The sequence below is a fragment of the Bubalus bubalis genome, chromosome 10 (genome assembly GCF_019923935.1).
Source record: "Bubalus bubalis isolate 160015118507 breed Murrah chromosome 10, NDDB_SH_1, whole genome shotgun sequence".
NCBI classification, from domain to species: Eukaryota; Metazoa; Chordata; class Mammalia; order Artiodactyla; family Bovidae; genus Bubalus; species Bubalus bubalis.
In genome coordinates this window covers 51,702,819-51,730,087 of record NC_059166.1, presented here as the reverse complement: position 1 = coordinate 51,730,087, position 27,269 = coordinate 51,702,819, and the positions used below count along the sequence as shown (strand labels likewise).

At 34.9% G+C, this 27,269-nt stretch overlaps 1 protein-coding gene across 7 annotated transcripts in view; it reads left to right on the top strand.

Annotated features, from left to right (window-relative positions):
• MMS22L (MMS22 like, DNA repair protein) overlaps positions 1 to 27,269 on the top strand; it is a 126,270-nt gene that overhangs the window by 11,644 nt on the left and 87,357 nt on the right. For all 7 annotated transcript variants that reach the window (XM_044924330.2, XM_044924327.2, XM_044924328.2 and 4 more), the window contains 6 exons: positions 2,372 to 2,462; positions 4,042 to 4,172; positions 5,649 to 5,762; positions 8,313 to 8,486; positions 19,070 to 19,132; positions 26,519 to 26,638. In XM_044924330.2, the coding sequence (XP_044780265.2) occupies positions 2,444 to 2,462; positions 4,042 to 4,172; positions 5,649 to 5,762; positions 8,313 to 8,486; positions 19,070 to 19,132; positions 26,519 to 26,638 (621 nt within the window). In that variant the 5' untranslated portion in view covers positions 2,372 to 2,443. The remainder of the gene's footprint in view (positions 1 to 2,371; positions 2,463 to 4,041; positions 4,173 to 5,648; positions 5,763 to 8,312; positions 8,487 to 19,069; positions 19,133 to 26,518; positions 26,639 to 27,269) is intronic.

Below are 27,269 nucleotides of genomic sequence, written 5' to 3'. Positions count from 1 at the left end.
ATCAGTTTTTGTTTTCTTCTCACAGGTAATATTCATTCAAGAATGAGGGAAATTAGTCAAGGGTGTAGTTCTTGGACCAGACTGCATGAGTTGAAATACTGGCTCCTCCTTCTATTAATTATGTGCCATTGGGCAAATAGCACCTCTTGCTTCAGTCTTCTCATCTGTGTAATTGGTTTAGCTTCCTGGAGTTATTGGGAGAATTGAATAAAGTAAAGTGCATTAAGTGCTTAGAAATCATTTATGTTGAATCACTGATAGCTATTGTAATTTGTAACAGTGCAAATGCTTAAAAGTTTCAAAGCAAATAAAATAACCTTTTATGTTCTAAAATTCGTATACTCTCTCCCATTGATCAAGGTATGGGCAAACCCTATTTTATTTTATCGGAAGATTTAAGATCATCACCTTTAAAAAGTTAGGCTTTCAAAACACATTGTTATGTTTTCTGGCTTTTGAGATATTTTCAGAATATGAATGTTTTGACCATGCCTGCCATTTTTTTTCTGTCTGTGATAATTATTCTCTCTGAATTTTGGCTTTTTAAAAAATTATATTGTTAGCATGACCCATCCTGTGGATGTATTGAACAAATTCTCCATAGGAAAATGTGAGCCTCTGTGAGTGACAGATTCTAATTCCCCATGGGATTTCCTGAGTTCTGTCTATTCTCTTTGACTTCACCAATTCCTTCAGCTTTTAGGAATGAGTCTTTGCCAAAATACATAACGTACAATAAAGTGTTTATATTTCTATGAAATTTAACAATTAAAAATCCAACTTTTCAGGGATCAATATATGTGATAATACAAGTAAATAGAATTCCAGCTGTTTTCACAGGTGAATATATCTAATCCATAGAAACCAATTAGGTAATTGTTTTTAATCATGTCAATTAATAAAGATTCATGGATGGATTTTAAGAAGGGTGATTTTCCTTTTTAGTCTCTGTAAATTGGACTGGCTTTTATTTTCTGAATATCCATTGAATGCTTAAGAAAAATAAAAATAATTTATCTAGAAGCAGAAATTAAAAGATCCATGCAAGGGTCCTCAAATAAGTTTTACCTTTCATAGGCTTTTAATTAGACGGACTTGTTGAAAATATAGGTTACTTTGAATGGAATCACCAGCACATAAACAAAAAACTCATACACTGAAATACCATTCTGAAACATCAGCAAAACCAAAAAATCATGAAATAGCATCTTTCAAGACTTTACGTATTTCTTATGTTTTGCCTTTCTCATATGCAAGAAAATGCTTTAATTGGTATTCTTAGTTTAACATCTGTCTTTTATGCTTTTTAAGGGACTTTTTAAAATTAGTAATATTATTTCTTGGTATTATGTATTACAAATATTTTCATTTATCTTTTTCAACAGTTAAGCTGACTTGCTAGATACATCATTTTTTTCTGTAAAATTATATTTATCAATTTTTTTCTTTAATACAATTCCTATGCTCTTGTAAAATACATACTTTTTAACATTTATCTCTAATTCATCTTTTAAAAAATATACCTTGAAGTAGGAAATCTAGTATCTTGCAAATGAATAAGTTAATCATCCTGACTCTTACTGAATGACCTACACTTTCCCTGCTGATTTGAATGTGTCCACTCTTCTCTTCCTATGTTTGCAGTTTATTATCTATTCCTGAGCCAATGTTGTTTTACTAGTGTTTTGTTTTGTTTGTATGTTTGATAAGGCAAGATCCCTCTCCATCATTCTTAGATGTCTTAATAAAAAAGCACGAATCATTGTATTTTAGTGAATCAAAATGTTGATTGGAGAAAATTTATTGATAACCTGCACAGCACAGTAAAGAGCACTGACTTTTGAATGGAATAGAATTAGGTTTGAATCCTAAGGAATGAATTGGGTAAATTTCTTCACCACTTTTAACTTTAGTTTCTTTATGGACATGACAGTAGTGTCTTAAATGATTTAAAAGTTCTCCTTAAAATATTTTATGGGCGTTCCTAGGTATTCATTACATTTAAAACCATATTTCCTGGCTAAAGTCTAAAATAAAATCATGAAAATGATGTTTTAAAAAAATTCATTTACTGGTTTGCAGCTGTAGTAGAATATCTCTTGGTTGGTAGCTACCTTTACTATGCAAGTCTGTTCTATTAAGCAGCCCCGAGGTGGGTCTGTCTTCAACATCAGTTAAGAGTCTATCCTATATCCTACTCTTAAATATCTCTAGTGAAAAAAAGCCTCTTAACAAACAAGACAGAAGTTTCCCTTGCACTTTTGAATAGTGGTAGTTTAACTTGTGCTTAGGGAAGATTATTGTGACATGCTATAAAATACCTAATAAAGTATTATGAATTTTCAGTCACAGTTGATAATATCATTCACAGCTTTACCCACCATCATGGCATTTACTACATCTCCACCTAGATATCCATTGGCTGGTGCTGGAAATTCTTCACATGCTTGGTGAAAAATTGAGTAAGTTTATAGATTTCTGATTCATGTCCTTTTTTTGAATCTAAACATGTTTAAATTGTTTTTTAAGATTATACAAGTAAGTGCTTTCTAGTTATTATTATTTTCAATCAAACAGTAATGAAACTAGAAAGTGAAGGTCTTAACTTCTTTTTTCTAGAGATAACTACCGGAAAGAATGGTCCATTTATCCATCCATCCGTACTTATTGTTAGTATACATATATAGAAACATATATAGGTAGAATTTTTGTTTTTGTTTCTAACCACAAGTGGTGTCATATTGTTCTGTGGAGGGTATTATTTAATAGTGCTTTTAGAGACCTGTTCATGTTAGTACATACAGTTTTACTTGATTCGTTTGTTATAGATCTTATGGACCTATCATAATTTTAGCCAACTCTTTTTTAATATTTGTTATTTCTGTTTAATATTACAAATTACATTTCACTGAGCATCCTTGTGTGTATATACATCTTTGAATACTTGTACAAGCTATTTTGTACAATAGGTTTTTGGAATTGAAGTAGCATATTGCACTTCTAATATTGTATATGCTGCTCTGGTGTTGTATAGTAAGTTTCCCCAATTTTATACACTTAACCATGAGCATATCTTTGCCTCATACTCTTGCCAGTAGTAGCTATTATTATTTCTATTTTTTGCCAACTTATATGTGAAAAATGATACTGAATCTGTTTTGCAATTTCCTGATTATCAGTGAAGTTGAGCATCTTTAATTTTATTGTCTTTATATTTGCTTTATTAATTTGTTCATTATATTTTGCAAGGCATATATTGCTTTATTTTTTGTTTCACCCTTTCCTGTTCTTCTTTAATTTAAAGTAGTTTGTATATATTATGGATGGTAAAATTTTATTTCACATGTTACCTATTTATTCTTGGTCTTGTTCTTTATAAATATTATCTAGTTGTAAATTATTAATTATTTGGGTTATAAAGACATTCTGTACCTCAGTACCCATTTTTCAAATGAATTAATGCAAAAATACATATATGTATACGTATATGTGTGTATATTTGAGCACTTAACATGGATACATATGAACATAGAATCGTATACACAAATGTCATTTCCTCTCTCATGTCGACTCTACTTCAAATAATATTTTTTTAAAGCATAGTTAGGTGAACTTACTCTGACACAGGTACAAATTTTGCTATCTGTTACCTTGGTTGGTCCTATTTCATGCCAAAAAACAATTACACATGGTTAGTTTATCAGTATTTGTTAAAAGAAGAATGTTTTAAAGGCATTATTGGTTAGAAATATAGGTAAAGATTTTCTAGTATTTACCTTATATATTTTTTTCTTTTGTTGCATTGTTGCTCTTTAGATGGCCATATTAAGGAAAGAAAATCTATTAAACAGTACTTGGGAGGATTGAAACATCACTGCTCATATAAGAAAGCAATTGTTTTCACATTTTTATTTGCAGAAAAAAATTTCTTTTAACTGTTTCTGTTGTAGTTGTGTTATGTTAATTTAAAGGTGTACAGTCACTTTCTTCCTTCTGAATTAGTACTGCTGTAGTTTTAAACAGAATTTATTTCATTTTTAGAACAAGTTGTATATAGTCATCAGTTTATGAATCTGGCAGGTGACAATTTAACCAATGTCAGCTTATTTGAAGAACATTGTGAAAATCTTCTTTGTGATTTAATAAACCTGTCCCTCAACAGGTATGACAAGGTAATGCCTTAAGAGTTTATTTGCATTTTTGGTATTTAATGACAATAGTCAGGACTTAATGAGTATGGTTTGTTCTATAAGAATTTAACCTAAAATGATTTATTTGTTAATTCTTCTAATTTTATATTTACTTTTATTTAGGAGTTGGTTGGGAAAAGAATTTGAGTTAAACATTTAAAACAGGCTAGAATTAGTGTCTTAGAGCTTTTTTTTTTAAACACTTTTCTATTGGTCAAGTAAATAAAACAATGTTTATGATGATTGGAAATTTCTCTTCAAATAGAGACCAGCCCTTTAATAATCTATTGTTATATAACAAAATAAATGAGTACTTAGCTAAAGTTAGTTGACACATTTAAAGAGTGGTTTTGTTTGCTTGTTTTCATAAAAGGTCTAGAATTGGGGGACATTACGTGTTTTTACTAAATTACTTATCGTAGTGCTTAAAGCAGTGCTTTAAAAGTGCTATGGTATACATGTATTTTCAGACAGTGGAAGTCTGTTGACTGTCAGAACTTCAGGTTACAAGCATAACTGTTACCTATGGGAAATTGGGATTTTTAATTTTTAAAAATTTAGATCATATTTTATGTATTGTCTAAATCTAGTCTGTATTTATAATGTAATTAGTAGGTTAACTAGATATGATAAGGTAATATCTTGATGGTTATTTTACTATGTTATGTTAGAAAATTGTATAATTTTCTACATATGTTTTCTACATAATTTTCTACATAATTTTCTACAATATGTTAGAAAATATGTGAAATAATGAACACATGAATTTCAGAAGTCTGGCTGTCCTTGAAAATATAGTGCATATTCTCTGTATGCCACTTGAGGGTATGTATATTTAGGAGCATTGAGAGTATGTTTGTTACAAAAATGGTAAAATTGTCTAATCTTTATGAATTCCTAATAAGTTTGCTTAATTATAAAAAATTTAGTCTCAATTACAGTGAATTTAAACTTATTTTCTAATCATTTTCTTAGAAATCTTTTTATTTGGCTGATGGATTAGATCAAGGTTTGGAAACCATGACCCTGTAGCCAAATCTAGCACATCAACTTTTTGTAAATAAAGTTTTACTGGAACACATTCCCATCCTTCTCATCCACTGTCTATGACTACAGTTGCAGAACAATGGCAGAGTTGAGTAGTTGTAACAAAGGCTATTTCACTATTAAAGACTCAAATATTTACTGTCTAGCCCTTTACAGAACAACTTTGTTCTCCGTTGGACTAGATGATTAAAGCAGTTTTAAGTTGGGAATAAATTCATTGTGTACTTTTGTTTTTACATGGGAATTTATTTTAAAGGTTAATGAAATGGAATGTTTTTTATAAGCAATTTTATATAATTGAGCATAAATTTTAAGTCATCAAAATCAATCTTTTAAAACATTTGAGGTGAGATACATGGCATGTAAAATTCTGCTATCTTGTAATTTACTCTTTGTGGTTCTTTTCTGAAGGTTAGGCCTTCTGAGGCATTATTGAGTCACCATTGCCCATGTCCATGCATTAAAGAATTATGGGTTCTACTCATTCACCTCCTTAATCACAGAAGTAAATGGTCTCTCTCAGAAGTAAGTTGTAAAACTGTTAGTTATTGTTACTAACCCTTATATTGAATTTATGCAGTTGGTTTGGCAAAAAAAAATATTACAAAGTTTTCTTTATAAACAGCACTGAATACTAAATACTTACTGTATTTTTAACCCTAAATTGGCAATATGAAAATTCTAGGACAGGTATGAGATATGACTCATTATTTTATCTTCTCAAGTTCTTTTTTCTTCTATTAAGAATCCATTAGGCTAAAATACTTTAAAAATGCTCTTGTAATTCAGGAAACATTTAGTCAGGAAATGAGGCAGATTTAGATTTATTAATCAATTTTACAGTATCTTATTTCAAGGAAGGAGAAAGAAAAACACAAAGGGCAAGGTGGCAAATTTTATTTTACCTCACTTTGAATCAGTCTTCAGAATGGGACTTTATTTTATTTCAAGTGTTCTGGATTAGGGGAAAAGAGAAATAGCCATATGCAGAAGTATACAATTAATTGTGAAATGATACTTAAAGAAAGTGGTTTATATGTTCTTATTCAGTTAGTTTAGAATGATTTCTTCCTTATTTTCAAGACTTTATGCATAAATTAAAAAAAACCCTCCTCTGTAGCTCTCTGAGTCAGAAGCTCAATTGAGCTTTAAATTTCTTTAAAGACACTACAAATTCAGGGAAAAGTAAACTGAAAGAACAAGAGATACCATTCCTATTAGAATGACCAAAATTGGGAACACCGACAACTCTAAATGCTGTTGAGAATGTGAAACAATAGAAACTCATTCATTGTGGTAGAGATATAGAATGGTACAGCCCCTTTGGAAGACATTTTGCCCTTTTCTTACAAACCTTAGTGTGGTCTTAACACATTGATCCAACAGTTGTGCTCCTTAGTATTTACCCAGTGAAAACTCATGTCAGCATAGAAACCTGCACATAAATGTTTATAGCAGCTTCATTTATCAATTATTTTGTAATTGCCAAAACTTGGAAGCATCCAAGTTATCCTTCAGTAGGTAAATGGATGAAGTGTGGTATATTCAGACAATGGAATATTATTTAGCACTAAAAAGAAATTAGCTATCAAGCCATGAAAAGACATGATGGTGGAGATGGTATTGGTTTAGTCACTCAGTGGTGACTGACTCTTGCAATCCCATGGACTGTAGCCCACCAGGTTCCTCTGTCCATGGGATTTCCCAGGCACGAATATTGGAGTGGGTTGCCATAGGAACCTTAAATGCATATTACTAAGTGAAAGAAGCTAGTCTGAAAGGTTACACAATGTATGATTCCAACTACGTGACATTCTTTAAAAGCCAAAACTGAAAACAGTAGAAAGATCATTGGCTTCTAGAGGTGGGCAGAACATAGAAGACTTTTAAGACAGTGAAAATATTCTATATAATTTTAATAATAAATTTTAATAACATTGGAGACAGAAGAGAGTAAAAGCATTCTGACAGAAAAATGCTGCTTTGAAAAGAGTGGCAATTAGACTGGCAGCTGATTTCTCAACAGCCATAGAGGCCAGTGGGAATGGTATCATCATTTTACTAAAACAAACTAATTTTCAACATACAATTCTTCATCCAGCACAATCTTTCAAGACTTGGATGAAACAGTTTTCAATGAAGCAAAATTAAAGGGAATCCTGAAAGATAAGTTTAGTAGAATAATAATAATGCCAAAGTGAAAAGGAAGGTTATTTGAGCTAAAGGAAGGGAGTAATGAAAGTGGTAAATGTTCTGTATAAATTATAATCGAATGGGGTTAAGAAATAAAGTACACAGTAATACTAGCTTATAAATTGGGGCATAAATGAGAGTATTTTAAAGTCTTTGTTTAGTCCAAGAGAAAAGCAAGATATATGTGAACTTACCGAGATATTTGAATGTATGCTGTTGTTTCTAGGGTATCACTAAAAGAAAAAGTTGATTATTTAACTTTCAGCCTGATAAAGGGGAAAATAGTGAAATTGTCAGCCCAAAAGAAGGCAGGAAGGAGGTGTAGATGGGAAAAGTAGGTGTATGAATAGAAATACAGAATAAGGTGGTAGATTTAAAACTAAATTTGAGTCATTACAGTAACTGCAAATGGACTACTAATTGCTCATTTAAAACATATACTGTCAAAGACTGTAAGCTGTTTATAAGAGAATCTAAAACAGTTGAGAAGAATTTGGAACTGATAGTAGAATATAAGACAAGATATATAGCAAGTTATTAAAGAATGGAAACAAGCTACATGAGAATACAAACACACAAAAAAAGATGAATCCAGACAATGTGTAATTAAGGCTTGTATATTTAAGTGGCAAAATTTACAAAACTAGGGAATGATAAAGAAGTCAGAATCATGGTTACCCCTGGATGGAAGAAGATGTGGGAGTTGGAAGAGCTAGTCATTTTCTAGTTTTTAACCTGGGTATTTTTATTATTCTCTAAGTTTTACATATGTGTTTTGTATTCTTTTGTATTTCCTTATAAATATGAAGGAAAAAAACCCAAATCAAGATTTCTGGATCAGTGTCTGAATTTAACTGAATCATAATACCTCTGTTTCCATAGTCATTTTGGAACTGGTTGAATAAACTACTCAAAATACTTCTTGAAAAATCAAATGACCAGAGAAGATCTGTGCTTATAGTCCAGCCCAGGGACCCATTGGGTTTTAGTTGGTGGATTATTACTCATGTAGCATCATTTTATCGGTTCGATCGCCATGGAACACCAGATGAAACGGTAAGATTTTATGTTTTTAAACTTTCTTAAATTATTGTTAATATATTTTTTTGGTAAACAAAGTAGAAAGTGAGCAGAAACAATAATTTAACAAGCTTTTGAAATTAGACATGCTGGATCTTTCCAGCATGTCTTTAAATCTTTAAAAAGTGATAACTAAAATCTCTTAAGATTGCCAAAAGGAAAGCCTACATCTCCAGAAATGAGTTAGAGAAGTTTTGGGGGAAGATACTTGAATCTGTTAAACAACCATGAAGTTTACTTCAAATAAAAAAACAGATTTTAACTAGTATGTTAGTTTCTAGTTAGAAACATTTTTTTCATTTAAAAAGTGCTATGAAATAAAACCAGCTGGTTGATGTATTCATTTGAAACCTTATTTGTATATAACTTCTTCCATCTTCAGAAGTAGTATAGTATACCCATATATATATATAAACCCATTAGTTCCATAAAGTAAGCATCTAGAATCTTGAAACCAATGTGTCTATATTTTCAAAATTGGTCTTTTTTTCTGGGGATGATTACAAAGCTGTCTAATCAACAGGCCTACTCTGTGAGCTTGTAAAAATTCAGATTTTTTAAAATCTGGAGATCCTGTTTTAGTACTATAATTTGGTCTGGAGTTTGGGAGTTCTTATTTTTAAAAAGCTCCATGAATCTCCATCAGGTATGGAAACCACTGCTTTATGAAACATGTTCCTTGATGGACTTCACATATTTTTCTCTTTTTGGAATACTGGACAGAGCCCAGAAATTATCCATGGAATCCGAGGGTCAGTTAGTATTGACATAGTGTTGTAGAAATGGAAAAGGCCTTAAGAGGGCCTCCAAGTGATCCCTTAGTAATAAAAGATCCTTTAGGAGAGCCCAAGATAAAGTAAGTTAAGTCAGAAAGTGTTCTGATAAGTCCATATACTGCTCAGTTTCAGTGTATTTAAGCATTTTACTGACTCTTTGAGAGAGAATAATAGAATGAGCTTCTCAGAGAAAGATCATATGTCCTTTGTTTATGCTTGTGAGTCCTTCTCATACTGGTGTATGGAAAATGATAAATGCTATTATTATTGTAGAAGTGCTCTTATTGAGTATCTTAATGGAGTTAATATGGTTATGTTTCACTTCTTTTAGTTCTTAAAATACTAGAACAACAAAGAACTCAAAAAATTTACCTATAATTCAAAGGTCTTTGCATAAGCATTTTTATTTCTCTTACCTTAATTCTTCCAAATACATATTTCTGGTTTTAAATCACTGTAAATGAATATGGCAATTAGTTAAGCACTTCATGAGTTCCTGTTGAGTGGCTATCATAATAATAGGTGCCCATGATAGGATACTCATGAAATAAATTGTGCTGCCTCTTCAAGTAATATGCTTTCAAGTTATTAATGCTTGCTGAAACTGCCGTTAACACTTACTTCAATAAGCAGTACATTGTAGTAGTGGTTGATATTGACTCCCACATACTCTCAGTATGGTAGGTAATCTAGCCACATTAATATATATCATTACTATTACTATTGTAGTGTTAAATTGTACTGGTACGACCCTCAGTTGCCATTGCTGAAATCACTCTTCTATTTCATACAGAGAACTCCATAGGACATTATTGCTTTTATTAGCTCTGGATCAAGATAGTGAAAGAATTGTCTGTATTTAGAATAGATTAACCTAAGTCTATTTGTAAGGCCTCCCCAGACAGCCATTTTGCTTTTTTGCATTTCTTTTCCATGGGGATGGTCTTGATCCCTGTCTCCTGTACAATGTCACAAACCTCAGTCCATAGTTCATCAGGCACTCTATCAGATCTAGTCCCTTAAATCTATTTCTCACTTCCACTGTATAATCATAAGGGATTTGATTTAGGTCATACCTGAATGGTCTAGTGGTTTTCCCTACTTTCTTCAATTTAAGTCTGAATTTGGCAATAAGGAATTCATGATCTAAGCCACAGTCAGCTCCCAGTCTTGTTTTTGCTGACTGTATAGAGCTTCTCCATCTTTGCCTGCAAAGAATATAATCAATCTGATTTTGGTGTTGACCATCTGGTGATATCCATGTGTAGAGTCTTCTCTTGTGTTGTTGGAAGAGGGTGTTTGTTATGATCAGTGCATTTTCTTGGCAAAACTCTATTAGTCTTTGCCCTGCTTCATTCTATATTCCAAGGCCAAATTTGCCTGTTACTCCAGGTGTTTCTTGACTTCCTACTTTTGCATTCCAGTCCCCTCTAATGAAAAGGACATCTTTTTTGGGTGTTAGTTCTAAAAGGTCTTGTAGGTCTTCATAGAACCGTTCAACTTCAGCTTCTTCAGCGTTACTGGTTGGGACACAGACTTGGATTACTGTGATATTGAATGGTTTGCCTTGGAAACGAACAGAGATCATTCTGTTGTTTTTGAGATTGCATCCAAGTCCTGCATTTCGGACTCTTGTTGACCACGATGGCTACTCCATTTCTTCTAAGGGATTCCTGCCCACAGTAGTAGATATAATGGTCATCTGAGTTAAATTCACCCATTCTAGTCCATTTCAGTTCGCTGATTCCTAGAATGTCAACATTCACTCTTGCCATCTCGTGTTTGACCACTTCCAGTTTACCTTGATTCATGGACCTGACATTCCAGGTTCCTATGCAATATTGCTCTTTACAGCATCGGACCTTGCTTCTATCACCAGTCACCTCCACAACTGGGTATTGTTTTTGCTTTGGCTCCATCCCTTCATTCTTTCTGGAGTTATTTCTCCACTGATCTCCAGTAGCATATTGGGCACCTACTGACCTGGGGAGTTCCTCTTTCAGTATCCTATCATTTTGCCTTTTCATACTGTTCATGGGGTTCTCAAGGCAAGAATACTGAAGTGGTTTGCCATTCCCTTCTCCAGTGGACCACATTCTATCAGACCTCTCCACCATGACCCGCCCGTCTTGGGTGGCCCTACATGGCATGGCTTAGTTTCTTTGAGTTAGACGAGGCTGTGGTCCTAGTGTGATTAGATTGACTAGTTTTCTGTGATTATGGTTTCAGTGTGTCTGCCCTCTGATGCCCTCTTGGCAACACCTACTGTTTGACTTGGGTTTCTTACTTTGCCAACAAAGGTCTGTCTAGTCAAGGCTATGGTTTTTCCAGTGGTCCTGTATGGATGCGAGAGTTGGACTGTGAAGAAGGCTGAGCGCCGAAGAATTGATGCTTTTGAACTGTGGTGTTGGAGAAGCTTCTTGAGAGTCCCTTGGACTGCAAGGAGATCCAAACAGTCCATTCTAAAGGAGTTCAGCCCTGGGTGTTCTTTGGAAGGAATGATGCTAAAGCTGAAACTCCAGTACTTTGGCTACCTCATGCGAAGAGTTGACTCATTGGAAAAGACTCTGATGCTGGGAGGGATTGTGGGCAGGAGGAGAAGGGGACGACAGAGGATGAGATGGCTGGATGGCATCACCGACTCGATGGACGTGAGTCTGAGTGAACTCCGGGAGATGGTGATGGACAGGGAGGCCTGGCGTGCTGCGATTCATGGGGTCACAAAGAGTCGGACATGACTGAGTGACTGAACTGAACCTAACCTATGTCTTTTAATATTGCCAGTAGTTCTTTTATGATTTGCTTTTGTCAAGATACATACTTTTTTAATCTTAATCTTTAAAATTATGTAGAAGTTCTAGAGAGATTTAGAGGAACGAGAACCATGTGTTAGTTGCTCAGCCGTGTTCGGCTCTTTGCAACTCCATGGACTGTAGCCTGCCAGGCTCCTCTGTCCATGGAATTCTCCAGGCAGGAATACTGGAATAGGTTGTCATTTCCTGCTCCAAAAGAGAGCCAGAGTATTTGGGGAAAAAACTACTTTTATGTAATAAAAATAATAAAGATGTGTCGTACATGTGTGTATATGTCAAATAGATTCTGCCTTTATTCATGAGTCCTCAAAGAGTTTCAAGCATTTCTTGATTTCTTAATGGCTTTAAAAGAAAAACTCAAACTCTCCAGTTAATGATAGTGTTCTTTAGGGTTGATACCTTCAGCATTTTGCATTTGCAAAGTGTTTAATATCTCAGTGACTATTTGGTTTTTATCTTGATGAAGTGTTGTGAAGTAGGTGAGAGCTTAGTATTATATCCATTTTACAGGTAAAGAGACTGAGGTACATAGTAGTTGTACTGTGTACAACTAAAAAACAGTAGCTACTAAAATAGTTGCTACTAATAAAAAATAACCTATTTTTTTATTACTTAGATAAATTCAGTATTAGGGACTTTCTGAGGACTTTATCTTATGGCTAGGTCTCTGGGAAGGTTACCATGTATATCAATTTGCCAGGGACAATCCCAGTTTGTGTCCATTTTTTCCTCATTCCCCATCTGGTTAGTTTTTCCCCTTTTATTCTCAAAAGTTTCTCAGTTTGGTTTATAAATCATATAATTATTTTAACCTTTGATCATAAGGGTATATTAACTCATTCTTTCAGAGATTATATAGGATGTTAATTTGTGGCTGCTGCTGCTGCTGCTAAGTTGCTTCAGTCGTGTCCGACTCTGTGCAACCCCATAGACGGCAGCCCACCAGGCTTCCCCGTCCCTGGGATTCTCCAGGCAAGAATACTGGAGTGGGTTGCCATTTGCTTCTCCAATGCATGAAAGTGAAAAGTGAAAGGGAAGTCGCCCAGTCGTGTCCGACTCTTGGCGACCCCATGGACTGTAGCCCACCAGGCTCCTCTGTCCACGGATTTTCCAGGCAAGAGTACTGAAGTGGGGTGCCATTGCCTTCTCTAAATTTGTGTCTGAGAGCTACTTAAAGAGTTTTGAAAATTATCTGAATTTCTTTTCTCCTTATGGTGTATTAGCATAGCCAGCTACTGTATGGAGAATGGTTATGCATTGATCATGCTTTATTTCACTAAAGAATTACCTGGTGTGAGAGGATGATAGAAAGCAACAATGATTAGTCATATATTCTGCAGCGGAGAACTACCTCCAGTCTTGTGATAATCATAAAGATGTTTCAGTTTTTAAATGTAAACTGCTTTGCCCTGAAGGTTACCATGAAATCTTTCTTTTTTAGGTTGATTTCAGATATGGTTAATTTTTTTTTTAAGTTTTTGTAAACTAGACATTAGCTGTATGTGTATTTAAATAAAAACTTGCCAATTGCTTAATACTGGCTTATAAGAAAAATTTGGTATCTCACTTTTCATTGTAGAGGCTTTATATATTCTTATATTTCTGTTTAATGCTTGTCTCCCAACATAGATGTGTTATCTTCTTACAACCCCAGCCATGTGTTTTACTTTTATTCTTTAGAAATACAGTTGATTTCTAGTGTTTGAGGTATACAGAAAAGTGATTCAGTTATATATATTCTTTTTCATATTCCATTCCATTATACATTATTATAAGATACCAAATATAGAGTTCCCTATGCTATATAGTAGATCCTTGTTATCTATTTTATATGTAGTAGTGTATATCTGTTAATCCTGTATTCCAAATTTATATCTTCCCCCTTTCTCCTTTGGTAACCATAAGCTTGTATTCTATGCCTGTGAGTCTATTTCTGTTTTGTCCGTAAGTTCATTTGTATCATTTTTTTAAGATTCCACGTGTAAGTGATATATAATATTTGTCTTTCTCTGACTTATTTAACTTAGTATGATCTCTAGGTCCATCTGTGTTGCTGGAAATGGCATTATTTCATTCTTTTTTATGGCTGAGTAATATTCCTCTGTGTGTATGTAGACACACACAACATCTTTATCCATTTATCTGTAGATGGACGTTTGGGTTGCTTCTATGTCTTGGCTATTGTAAATAGTGCTACTGTGAACATTGGGGTATATGTATTTTTTTGAATTAGTTTTTGTCTTTTCTGGTATATGCTCAGGAGTGGGATTGCTGGATCATATGGTAACTGTTATTTTTAGTTTTATAAAGACTGAAGACTCCTTACTGTTCTCCATAGCAACCATACCAATTTACATTCCCACCAACAGTATAGGAGGATTTTCTCTTCTTGACACCCTCTCCACCATTTATTATTTGTAGACTTTTTGATAAAGGCTGTTCTGACTCATGTGAGGTGATACCTGATTATAGTTTTGATTTGTATTTCTCTGATAATTCGCAATATTGAGCATCTTTTCGTGTGACGGTTGGCCATCTGTTTGTCTTCTCTAGAGAAATGTCTGTATAGGTCATCTGCCCAGTTTTTGATTGAGTGTTTGGTTTTTTGATATTGAGCTATGTGAGTTGTTTGTATATTTTGGAAATGAATCTCTTGTTAGTCACATCATTTGCAAATATTTTCTCCCATTCTATTACTTTGCTGTACAATAGCTTTTAAGTTTAGCTCTCATTTGTGTATTTTTGTTTTTGTTTCCATTACTATAGGAGATGGATCCAAAAAAACATTGCTGTGATTTATGTCAGAGTGTTCCTGTATTTTATGGTATCTGGTCTTCCATGTAGGTCTTTATTCCGTTTTGAATTTATGTTAGTATATGGTGTTAAGAGAATGTTCTCAGTTCATTCTTTTACATGCAGCTGCCCAGTTTCCCCAGCACTGGTTGTTGAACAGGCTGTTTTCTCCATTGTATATTCTTTTGTCATAGATTAGGTGACCAGAAGTATGGGGGTTTATTTCTGGACTTTATCCTATTCCATTGATGTATATTTCTGTTTTTGTGCCAGTACCACATTTTTAAAAAAAATTATTTATATAGGTCTCTAATATAATCTGAAGTCAGGGCACATGATTTCTCTAATTCCACTTTTTTTTCTCAAGATTGTTTTGGCTGTTTGGGGTCTTTTGTGTTTCCATACAAATAAAATTTTTTTGGTTCTTGTTCTGTAAACAGTGACATGAGTAGTTTGATAGGGATTGCATGAGTAATTTGATAGGTAATCTGTAGATTGCCATGGGTAGTATAGTCATTTTGACAATGTTGATTTCTTCCAGTTAAAAGTGATGAGAGTAGGCATCCTTGCCTTGCTCCTAATGAGTGTTACCTCTTACAATTTTAATCACCTATTTTAAAAGCAAATATAGGTTAAAGAGAATAATTACTTTGGGACATTGCAGGGATCATCAGTACAATCAGTCTGGCCAGCTGGTTCTTGTCTTTGAAACTTTTGGAATAGTGGTTAGATAAAGGTGTGAAATACATCCTTAAAATGAGCATTGCTTCAGGTTACCTAGTTGGCTGGATGTGGAGACTCAGTTCAGTTCAGTCGCTCTTGTTTGTGTCCGACTCTTTGTGACCCCATGGACTGCAGCAGACCAGGCTTCCCTGTCCATTACCAACTCCCGGAACTTGCTTAAACTCATGGCCATTGAGTCATTTATGCCATCAAGCCATCTCATCCTCTGTTGCCCCCTTTTTCTCCTGTCCTCAATCTTTCCTAGCATCCTGGGTCTTTTCCAGTGAGTCAGCTCTTTGCATCAGGTGGCCAAAGTATTGGAGCTTCAACTTCAGCATCAGTCCTTCCAATGAGTATTCAGGGTTGATTTCCTTTAGGATTGACTGGTTTGAGCTCCTTGTTGTCCAAGGGACTCCCCATTATTCTTCTCCAGCACCATAATTTGAAAGCATCAATTCTTGGGCGCTCAGCCTTCTTTATGATCCAACTCTCACATCCGTATTTGACTACTGGGAAAAACATAGCATTGACTGTACAGACCTTTGTTTGCAAAGTGATGTCTCTGCTTTTTAATATACTGGCTAGGTTTGTCATAGCTTTTCTTCCAAGGAGCAAACGTCTTTTAATTTTGTGACTGCAGTTACCATCCACTGTGATATTGGAGCCTAAGAAAATCAAGTCTGTCACTGTTTCCATTGTTTCCCCATCTATTTGCCATGAAGTGATGGGACTGGGTGCCATGATTTTAATTTTTTGAAATGAAACTACACTGTTAGCATCAATGTGTGATGGTGTGCAGGGAAATTTTGAGCGTTAACTTGCTAGTATGTGAAATGAGCACAACCGTACAGTAGTTTGAATATTTGGCACTGCTTTCTGTGGGTTTGGAATGAAAACTGACCTTTTCCAGTCCTGTGGCCATTGCTGAGTTTTCCAAATTTGCTGGCATGTTGCTTGTAGTACTTTAACAGCATCATCTTTTAGGATTTGAAATAGCTCAGCTGGAATTCAGTCACCCTCACTAGCTTTGTAGTAATGCTTCCTAAGGCACACTTGACTGCATACTCCAGGATGTCTGGCTCTAGGTGAGTGACTACACCATCGTGGTTATCTTGGTCGTTAATACCTTTTTTGTACAGTTCTTTTATGTATTCTTGCCACCTCTTCTTAATCTCTTCTGTTAGGTCCTTGCTGTTTCTGTCCTTTGTTGTACCCATCTTTGCATGAAATGTTCTTTTGGTATCCAATTTTCTTGATGAGATCTCCTGACTTTGCCATTCTGTTGTTTTCCTCTATTTCTTTGCATTGTTCACTTAGAGCTCTTTTCTTGCTGTTCTTTGGAACTCTGTATCTTTCCTTTTCTCCTTTGCCTTTCACTTCTCTTCTCAGCTATTTGTGAAACGTCTTCCGAAAACCAGTTTGCCTCCTTGCATTTCTTTTTGTTTGGGATGGTTTTGGTCACCCCCTCCTGTACAGTGTTACAAACCTCCATCCATAGTTCTTGAGGCACTCTATCGGCAATGCCTTGAATCTATGTGTCACTTCCACTCTGTAATCGTAAGGGATTTGATTTAGGTCATACCTGAATGGTCTGGTGGTTTTCCCTACTTTTTTCAATTTAAGTCTTGATTTTGCAATAAGGAGCTCATGATCTAAACCACAGTTAGCTCCAGGTCTTGTTTTTGCTGACTGTATAGAGCTTCTCTGTTTTCACCTGCAAAGAATATATAATCAATCTGATTTCAGTATTGATCATCTGATGATGTCCATGTAGTTCTCTTTGGTCCAGGGCAAATTCTGTACTACATATTTTTTCCTGATAAATATTTTGCATGTACTTTATTTTCATAAATATATTTGAGAAAACCAGTAATTTCTTTCTAAAAACTACATCATTGTACAATACTAGTTATCTACTGATGTGTAACAAAATTTTGCTCCTTAAAAGAATGAACATCTCACACAGTTCTTGAGGGTCTGACATCCAGTAGAAGCCTAGGTGGGTTGTTCTGGCTCAGATTCTCATGAGTTTGTAATCAAGCTGTCCCCTGGGACCTCAATCTCTAGGGCTGGAGGGTATACTTCTCGTCTCGCTAACCTTGACAGAAGGCCTTAATTACCCATCATGTAAGCCTCTTTGGTACTGTTCTTAGCATAACTTTTCCCAGTAGTCAGTGAGAGAGATTGTCATTAAGACAGAATCTTCAGTGTCCTTTAATCTTGGGAGTGACATACTTTCAGTACTATTAGTGCTGGTATTCTTCTATTAACAGACCAACTCTGGGACAGTGTGGGAGGGGATTGAATAAGGGCATGAATTCCCAGAAGCAGAGATCACTAGGGGCTGTCTTAGAGCTGGCTACCATAGTCACTAAGCACCTTTATTAAGGAAATACTTGTTCAGTAACTTCTTGTAGTTAGCATTCATCTTATATGAGCATTATCCAGCCACTTAAAATCTGAATGTGCTTTAATTTTTTATTGGTCACTGGAGTTCATCTTTATGAACAGCATGGGTGCTATAATAGGGATAGGAGGGTGTGAGAAAACTCTTTGCCTTTATTCTTTAAGGCCTCTGGCTTAGTTTTCTAAGGTCTCAGGCTTGCTTTTGTACCTTTTGTTCTTCCCTTGTTTGAAACTAGCTGTGATTTACATCTTTGTGAATGTACTTTTTTTGCTTCTGGTTTTGACCAGTATCCACATATCCAAATCTTTAGGAACTGAATATCAAGTGAACTAGCATGCGTGCTCAGTCGTGTCCAGCTCTTTGCGACCCCGTGGGCTATAGCCTACTGGGCTCCTCTGTCCATGAGATTCTCCAGGCAAGAATACTGGTGTGGGTTGCCATTTCATCCTTCAGGGGATCTTCCTGACCCGGAGATCAAATCTGGTTTTTCTGCACTGCAGGCAGATTCTTTACCACTGATCCACCTGGGAATCAAGTGAACCAGGCATCCTGTGAAAAGTTCCTCTAGGTTTTCCCTTGGGAAAAGTAGAGTTGTTCTTATTGCTTAGCCTTTGTGAAATATGTTGGCTTTTTGAGTCGTTTTTATCTTTCTTCTTTATTGTAGAGGCTTCTGGATAGTTCAGGTTGCCTGGTAAGTGACCACTCGCTAAATGAGGTACCAAGTGTGTAAAAGTTGTTTTACAATAATTTTTTTAGTTACTTGTTTACTAGAGTAGACCATATTGAGGCCGTTAGCATAAAACAAAGGTAAAAATCTCTACTGAGTAAAGTACAGAATAAGGAAGATACTTGGTGGTGTAAAAGACTCTAAAATATACTTAGAGGTTTTTTTTTTTTTTTTTCCTATTAGATAATAATTGACAGCAAAAGTTTACTATTTGTTAAAACGTTTATAATTTTATACAAGTACCACTTTAATAAAACAACTCCTGATAATTGGAGTATTTAAGAGCAATAATTTTAATGCAGTATTTTCTCCCTTTCTAGAGACAAATGGAATCAAATTGGAATTTTGTAGAAGAACTGCTGAAAAAGTCCATCAGTGTTCAGGTACACATTTAAAGTGAGATGGTTTGTGGGCCTTGCTAAATTTTTATGTTACAGATTTTATTTTTAAGAACCAAGCAAACCATTAAAATGATTTAAATAACAAACTTGGTTTACTTATTAGAAACCTGAGATAAGAATCATCATTCTTTGTTAATGCAGGGTCTTTGTACCATAGTTTTTATTTTGAAGATTTTTATTTTAACACTGAGTTGCCAGTTAAAGGGCAAAGATAATTATCATAGTTGGTGACTTTGACAAAATGTATTCAAAATAAGGGGCAGAAGCTTTAGAATCAGCCATTCCTTGACTGTATGATATCAAGTCTAGGAGACATGATGAGGGAGATAGTCAGTGGCATTGGAAATTCAGCTGTATCCTCGTCACAGCAGGAAGGTGACTTGCCTTGCTAAGCAATTTGTCTTACAGGCTTGAATCATACTCTGACTGATAAGGTCCTAGTTTCTGAGCCCTCATTTCATAGCTTATCATTTTTCTTTCTGCCGAACTGTTAATGCAGTGCTTCATGGCCCAGAGGTCAGATTTGACCTCCTTTTAAAATAGTTTTAAGTGTGCTCTTCATCACATCTTTAAACATATTGTATTATAGTTTTGTAAAGTTTTGTGGCATAAGTTGTTTATGTAAGATTTTAAAGGGAATTTTAGTATTTTTTTTAGTTTGGGTAATAGACTCATTTTCTTTTAAGAAATGAGGATTGTTAAAAACCTGAAGAGGAATAAAAAATATAGTAATATAAGACTGCTACACATATACACATACATTTATTTTTTACCCATATATTTGAAAATCGTTTTAATGGCTTAAAATTTTGTTTTCCCTATTATCATTATTTTTTTTTTTTTTTAGGTAAAAATATAAGTACATTTAGTTATAAGATAAAACTTCTAGTTATGAACTAAGAATTCTAGATTAGAATGCCAAAGAACTCTGAATACAGCAGTTGCATCAGAAGCAAAAGAGCTGTAATCTCAACCATTGTAAAAATTGTTTCTTTTTTTGTATCATTTTAATTGGCTTTCTCCTCTGTTCTTTTTGAGAACATACTGATTTTAGTAGCTCAAAGTTTCCGACATGTATTTTTTTTACTTCAAGAATGTGTGGAATCCATAAAATTGGCCATTATTTACATCATCAGTCTTTTAATGATATCTGCTAAAGCTGTTGTGAGGATACATCCCTAATTCTTGTAAGGAGGTAGACTGACATGTAGATTTACCTGGCTTGGGATTTCCCAAGATGTGGGACTTTTTGGTGATAAAACCAGGGAAGACCTTAGAAAACTGGGCCAAGTCAATCATCCTAGAAGCAAGGATAGTACAGCTAATCTAAGAAACTTTCTCTCTGATTTTAGGTCTAGCATAAAGTCAAAGAAATGTCTTTCCTGTGAGAGAAGAGGTCATTGTAATATTTAGAAAAAAGCGGTCCATTCTCTCTAGTAATCTCAATTTTGTCTTGTCTTGATTGTATCAAATTAGATTTTATAAGTAGTATAGGACTACTTGCTAGAGTTTTTGAAACCAATTTTGTGGGTTCAGTAGGTGGTCATAAAGAATAAATAATATGTTTGGATAGAGCTATCAGTTTGATTATCTGTTTTTTCCCCATTGAGGTAAATTAAAATCTGAACATGCTCGTGTGCTTTGACTTCATCTCCAACTGTGAAAGAAAGAGTCTGTTTGCAATATTTTTTTTTTAAAAAATGTTTTACATATACAGCAGTCTTCAAATAAAATTGGTGGGCATTCCGCTGTAGTTTTGATTAAGCAAATAACGTTCCAAGTCTTTTTGTAACCATAGAGAATCTTCCAGAAACAGACACTGAGCTTTGTTAGTAAAGAGAACATATATTGTTAAATTTTGCTTAAACTGAATAGTTAAGTATTTGCTCTAAAAACGTTCTTATGAGGTAATCCTGTGTAATATTTGTGAATGCTAACAGTAAACATTTGTTCTACCTTTACAGCATCATTATTTTCATATGAAAAGGGACATTTTTAGTTTTATGCCACTTTTTAAATAAAGCCTCATTATTTTCTGAGTTCACAGCAATTTTCTTTCAAAGGGTATGAAGGGGTGCAAGAAGAAATCCTAAGCAAGCCTAATATTTAAAAAATATTTTTATTTGTCAAATAATCCTGAGAGTCTTAAGGCTAAAAACAACTCAGAATATGACTAGTTCTGAATAATGTGGGTCAATCTTCTAATTACTAATCCAGAATTACTGTGTTTTTGGACAGAGGGATTTTGACTGGGATATTGAAGTCTCTTTGTTTAGTCACTGAGTCATGTCAGCCTCTTTGTGACCCCATGGACTGTAGCCCGTCAGGCATCTCTGTCCATGGGATTTCCCAGGCAAGAATACTGGAGTGGGTTGCCTCTTCCTCTTCCAGGGGATCTTCCTGACCCAGGGATCAAACCCATGTCTCCTGCATTGGCAGGCAGATTCTTTACCACTGAGTCACCAGGGAAGCTGCTAATTCTCTTTATCCAATCCTGATAAAATCCCATCAGACTGACAGTTACTATTTAGCTTGAACATAAGTTTTATTCTCCAGATGGTTTCTGATAGGCAAGTTAGTTGTGCATAAAGAATGAACCCCCAGTTGTTATACTGCCATTTCTATAAAATAAGCTAAAAAATGTTTTCATTTTTAGTTCAGTAAAACAATTTGGTGCATGGAATATACCCAAATTTAATATACCCTGCATTTGATCTTTCAAAATAAAAGTTCTAGGAAGATACCCTTTTTGAAAGGACTGAGAGATCAGCAGCAGACACTGGAGTATTCTAGGATTGCTTTTTTTTTTTTTTCCCTAGGATTGCTTTTTATATGAAATAGTTAATATGTACTCATTCAGCTGAGATGAGATACCCAGATAGCCCACAGGATCTTGTGATAAATGTAGAAATTGAGTAGCGTGGGCTCTGGATTTGAGATAGGTAGGTTTGAATCTACATGGAAAAGAGCCCCACGTGCCTTCTGGTTTATTAAAAATCAGCGTGGATTTAGATAATGTTAATCAAAATTCTTGGTTTAGGTAGAGTTTGGCTTCAACACTCACAAAATTAAAATATATCCATTTAAGGTACAATAGTGTGAATGTGTTGCATTTATTATATGATTGTCAAGACTCAATGTTTCAGCTAAAAAAAATTCAAAGTGACAGCTGTCACTGTGCAAGCACTGTCCATAGCACTAAATGTACATTTTCCACTCATGACAGTCTTGTGAAGTCCCATTTTAGACATTAGGAAAACTGGGACACAGAGTAAGCCTTGTCCAGGTTCGCTCAGCTAGCTAGGAAGTGGCGGAGCTGGAATTTGAATCTTCATGTGTGTTTTTAGTCATTCCAGAGTGAAGTGTCTCAGTCGTATCCAACTCTTTGCGACCCCATGGACTATAGTCTACCAGGCTCCTTTGCCCATGGGATTTTCCAGGCAAGAATACTGGAGTGGGTTGCCATTTCCTTCTCCAGGGGATCTTCCCAACCCAGGGATCGAACCCAGGTCTCCCACATTGTAGGCAGATGCTTTACCATCTGAGCCACAAGGGAAGTCCTATGAGGGAAGTCATTCCAAACTCCCTCAAAACACTTGACCTTGTAAGATTCTTAATAAAACTCTGCTTTTTGTTGTTGTTGTTGTTGTTATTTTAAAACTTTCTTTTTTGAAACTTCTTTGCTGTTATGTCTTTCATTAGTAATGTACTTTGATTTGTAAGATCTGTTTTGGTAATACTTGTGGAAAGCAACTATCTCAATTTTCTACTTTTTTAAATTTGTTTTTGTGATCTTCTCTCTCTCTGATAAGTCTATGATGAGAAAAATGTAAGGTAGGAAGAAATTAATATACTTAGGTGTTCTCAAACATTCTTCCTCACCATATTTCAGCTGTTTTTCCATTATGAATTTGAACTAAGATGTCTGTTGGCTCCTTTACTTCTAACTATTGTAAATTCTTATCTCTTTGGCTTTCTGAATTTGAAGATGGGCAAATCATTTAATTCAGCTGATGTGCACCCACCCACACAATTTTTAATGGAAATGTTTAAGAAGCACTAAGGGAACATGGTTCTAAACAAAATAATGGATGAATATACAAAACATGAGAATGTGCTTTACAACAAATACAGTGATTAATTAAAAAAAGAAACTTGCATTTCAAGTCACACTCAACTGACTTACCCTGCCAGAACTGTGGAGAAAATGGTATTTTATAAGACAGTTCTTTTCATTTTAATCTGTAGTCACTAGCAAGAAAAGGATGGGAAATTTACCTTCTTTCCTTAACCAAAAAAAAAAAAGGAAAAATCCCCCAGGATACTGTATTTAATTTCTTCTTGATTGGTTGCAGTGGAAAGAGCATGGGCTTTGGTCTCACAAACTTTGATTCAAGTCTTGTTCTGGTCACTAAGAGCAATCTTGATCAAATCTGGTGTCAATTAGATGTTTATTTTTTTCCCTCATGTTTTTGGAAGGTGGTGTAGTATAGTATGTCTAACAAGTTTTGGAGTCATGAGTCCTAACTCCTTCCCATATGCACTTGGGTAAGCCATTTATAATTTCTGAACCTCAACCCAGTTTTTTTTGGTAAAATGAGTGTAGTAAAACAGATGGTATGAGACATACATGAATAACATACGTAAAACATCATATAATATCAGACACATAGTTGGTATTTAACCTTTTGTTTTTCCCAAACTTTGTATATTTTTATGGTTTAAATACCTTTTTGTGAATTTTACATGTAAAATCATTTTCAGATACCAAAGCAATACAAAACTCTTCAAAACGAACCCACTTTTTTCATGTAATTCACTTTTTAATCTTGCAACGTAACTAGTATGTTTTAATTCACATCAGTAGTGTGCCATGAGAATAAACCTACATCTAGTTTAATATTTTCATAATAAAATCAAAGAACGTTAGTGACCAACGAGGGTTCAATGAGTTTAATTATCAGAGGAACTAAATATCTTTCCCTAAACCATAGAGCCACTTGATGAAAAGAAACACTGGAACTCAGATCTGTTTTGTTGATAAAACATTTACGGGGTCTCTTTGGTGAAGCAGGCACTGTGCTAGGCCTAGGGAGCATTACCGCAGCCCTTAGAGAACTCATAGGCTTGAAGGCAGATAGGAAGGTAAGAACTGTGTGTGAAGTGTCCATGAAGCTGTGTAACTTTGCACAGAAAGTGGTGATCCCCTTATCTTTCTGAAATACTTCTCTCAGAGTCCATGATGCTTGGTTTCCTGCCTACTTCATTGGGTTTTGCTTATAGGCCTCCTTTTTCTTGATACCTAAATTTTGGAAAAGCAATAGGCTGTCAGTTCTGGCTTCTTTTCTGTTTTCTGTCCACAGTCTTTCCTAGATTGATCTTATCTAGGCTTTTAGCTCTAAAAACCATCAATATGAAGGTAATATCCAAATCTGTATCAGTAGCTCTGACTTTTTCCTTGAGCTGTAGACCCATAAGTTGTCTGTATGATATTTCCACTTGGTTGCCCTGTGCACTCTCATCTGTTCCTTCCCTGCTCTTTGGCACCTTAAGAAGTGGTTCCATCAATCCATTTTCTTAAGCCAAAACTTAAGAATTCCCCGTAATTGCTATCTTTCCTTCATACCTTAATAAAAGTCATCAACAAATTCCATCAACATAACTCTAAAATTGTCTGCCTGTCTTAATCTTACAGTTTCACAGTTATCTCCTAGAATTTTAAGTTGGTGGGAGGAGAAGGAAGTAGAAAAAAGGAGACATTTTAATCTCTGTGATGAAATAACCACACACCTTTGTTGAAAAGAGACAATACTGAATCCATTCAACAGTTATTTACTTAAAGCATACTGTTTCCCAGGCACCTTCATGTCTGCTTTGTACTTAACCTTTGTCTGCTTTTCTGTTACACTGGAAGTTCTCTTTCAGCTCTTCTAACTGATTTTATACCTCTGTTCTTATCTGCTATTGTCATCTTGCTAAACCAGTGTAGCATTTTTGAAACATTCATTTCATGTCATCCCTGTGTTTACAGTCCTGTAAAGGCTTCCCAACATAATTAAAATACAGTCCATACTTCTGATTGTGACCTGTAAAGCCTTAAATGAGATCTGGTTCCTGACTATCCCTGACTTAATCCTATAATACCAAGCTTACTGCTAATTCAGGAAGTTTCCATGTATTTTCTCTGCCATTAGTGCTTTACTTTCATTTCTGTATGTGGTTGGCTTTTTTCCATCCAATCATTTAACCCAAATTCCTGCCCTCAAAAGCTCAGATGGTAAAGAATCTGCCTGCAATGCAAGAGACCAGAGTTCGATCACTGGGTGGGGAGGATCCCCTGGAAGAGTAAGATGGCAACCCACTTCAGTATTCTTGGCTGGAGAATCCCATGGACAGAAGAGCCTGGCAGGCTACAAGCCATGGGGTCGCAGAGAATCAGACACGACAGAGCAACTAACACTAGTACTGCTGGCCCTCAAAAAGGCCTTTCAGTTCTTAAAAAAAAGACCCACATCCTCTGTCAGTTACTCTACCACATTACTCTGCTTTTGTTTTGCTTTTTGCAGTGGTTGTAACTGTTTACATTTATCAGTGTAAACAGTTTGTATCCTTGTTTGTATCCTCTTTTTCCATTCTCCCCAAAGTGTAACTTCATTATGCCTGCTCTTGCTAAGTCCCTTCAGTCATGTCTGACTCTGTGTGTGACCCCATAGACGGCAGCCCACCAGGCTCCCCTGTCCCTGGGATTCTCCAGGCAAGAACACTGGAGTGGGGTGCCATCGTCTTCTCCCTAGTACCTTAGAATAGTGTCTGATATATAGTAAGCTTTGAATAACTGACTGGAATTCAGTGTTATGTCAGTTTTTAACAAACATGTATGTTATTTGATATATAAGTTTAAAGTGTCACTTTTTTACTCTTACCTATTAAAACATTCTAAAAGGTTAAAACATATGTACTTTTCCAACGCTCTGGTTTTTAGAATAACTCCTATATTTCTATAAAGAATTACTTAAGTATGATTGAGTCTTCTGTATTTTTAGATAACTTATGCTACTTTCTGGTTAGGGTTCCTTTTCAGTCTCTGGGTTCGACACTATTCAGATATTAAATACCTATTGCAGTTGTTAAATAATTGAGTTAAAAGTCAAACTGAGTTATGTAATTTCAATTATCATATTAACCTTCTCTAAAGCAAAGTTACATACCTTATGCTGATTCAGACCTTCTGGTCTGAAGATGAAAATGGGTATAACTTGGTAATATGTATTTATATTCTTTTCAGGAGCAGGTTATTCAGCAGTGTCAAGTTACAATAATGTGTGTTGGTCATTATTTAGTTCCTCACATTTTCAGTTTATTTTTTAGGATGGTATACTAGAAGAGCAGTTACGAATGTATCTTCACTGCTGCTTGACCCTTTGTGATTTCTGGGAACCAAACATTGCAATTGTCACCATTCTGTGGGAATATTACAGTAAGAACCTGGTGAGTAAATAGAGGATGAATTTGTTCCAGGAATTTGAAGAATTAGAACATGGTATTTGAGGAATGTTTTTAGGGTTTAATTATATATAATTACAAAGATTTCTTAAAAAATTAATTTTTCAAAGTAGATTAGAGTAGCTAAAAAATATCTTTATGTTTCACATTGTCTAAAGAGCATTGACATAGGGGAACGGAGCATCTGACGTCCCTTTTCTCTTAAGGATGAGATTAAGCAAAGAAACCAGAATGTGCCATAAAGATATTTTTTAAAATCCTCATTTATAAATGTTTTCTAACAACTACTGATTGCTTGCAACACATTGAACAGCTAATGCTATCTTACAGAACTAGTCTTGGCATTTGAGTAGCTTCTAGGCTACTAGGCAGAAGCATACATATTGTAGGAAAAAAGAAAAGAGTTACAATACTCTGGAATGCTAGAGGAAGGAGTATCTGTCCCAGTCGATGGACTTGTAGAAGACTTGATGAACTCAATTATTTAAATTGGCCTGGGCAATAAGTAGAATTTTCCAAGTATAGAAGAAAATGAGCATCCAAGCAAAAGGAATAGTGTTTTGGACAAGTGTATAGAGACATGAAAAAAACATGATTTATGCCTACTATGTTAAAT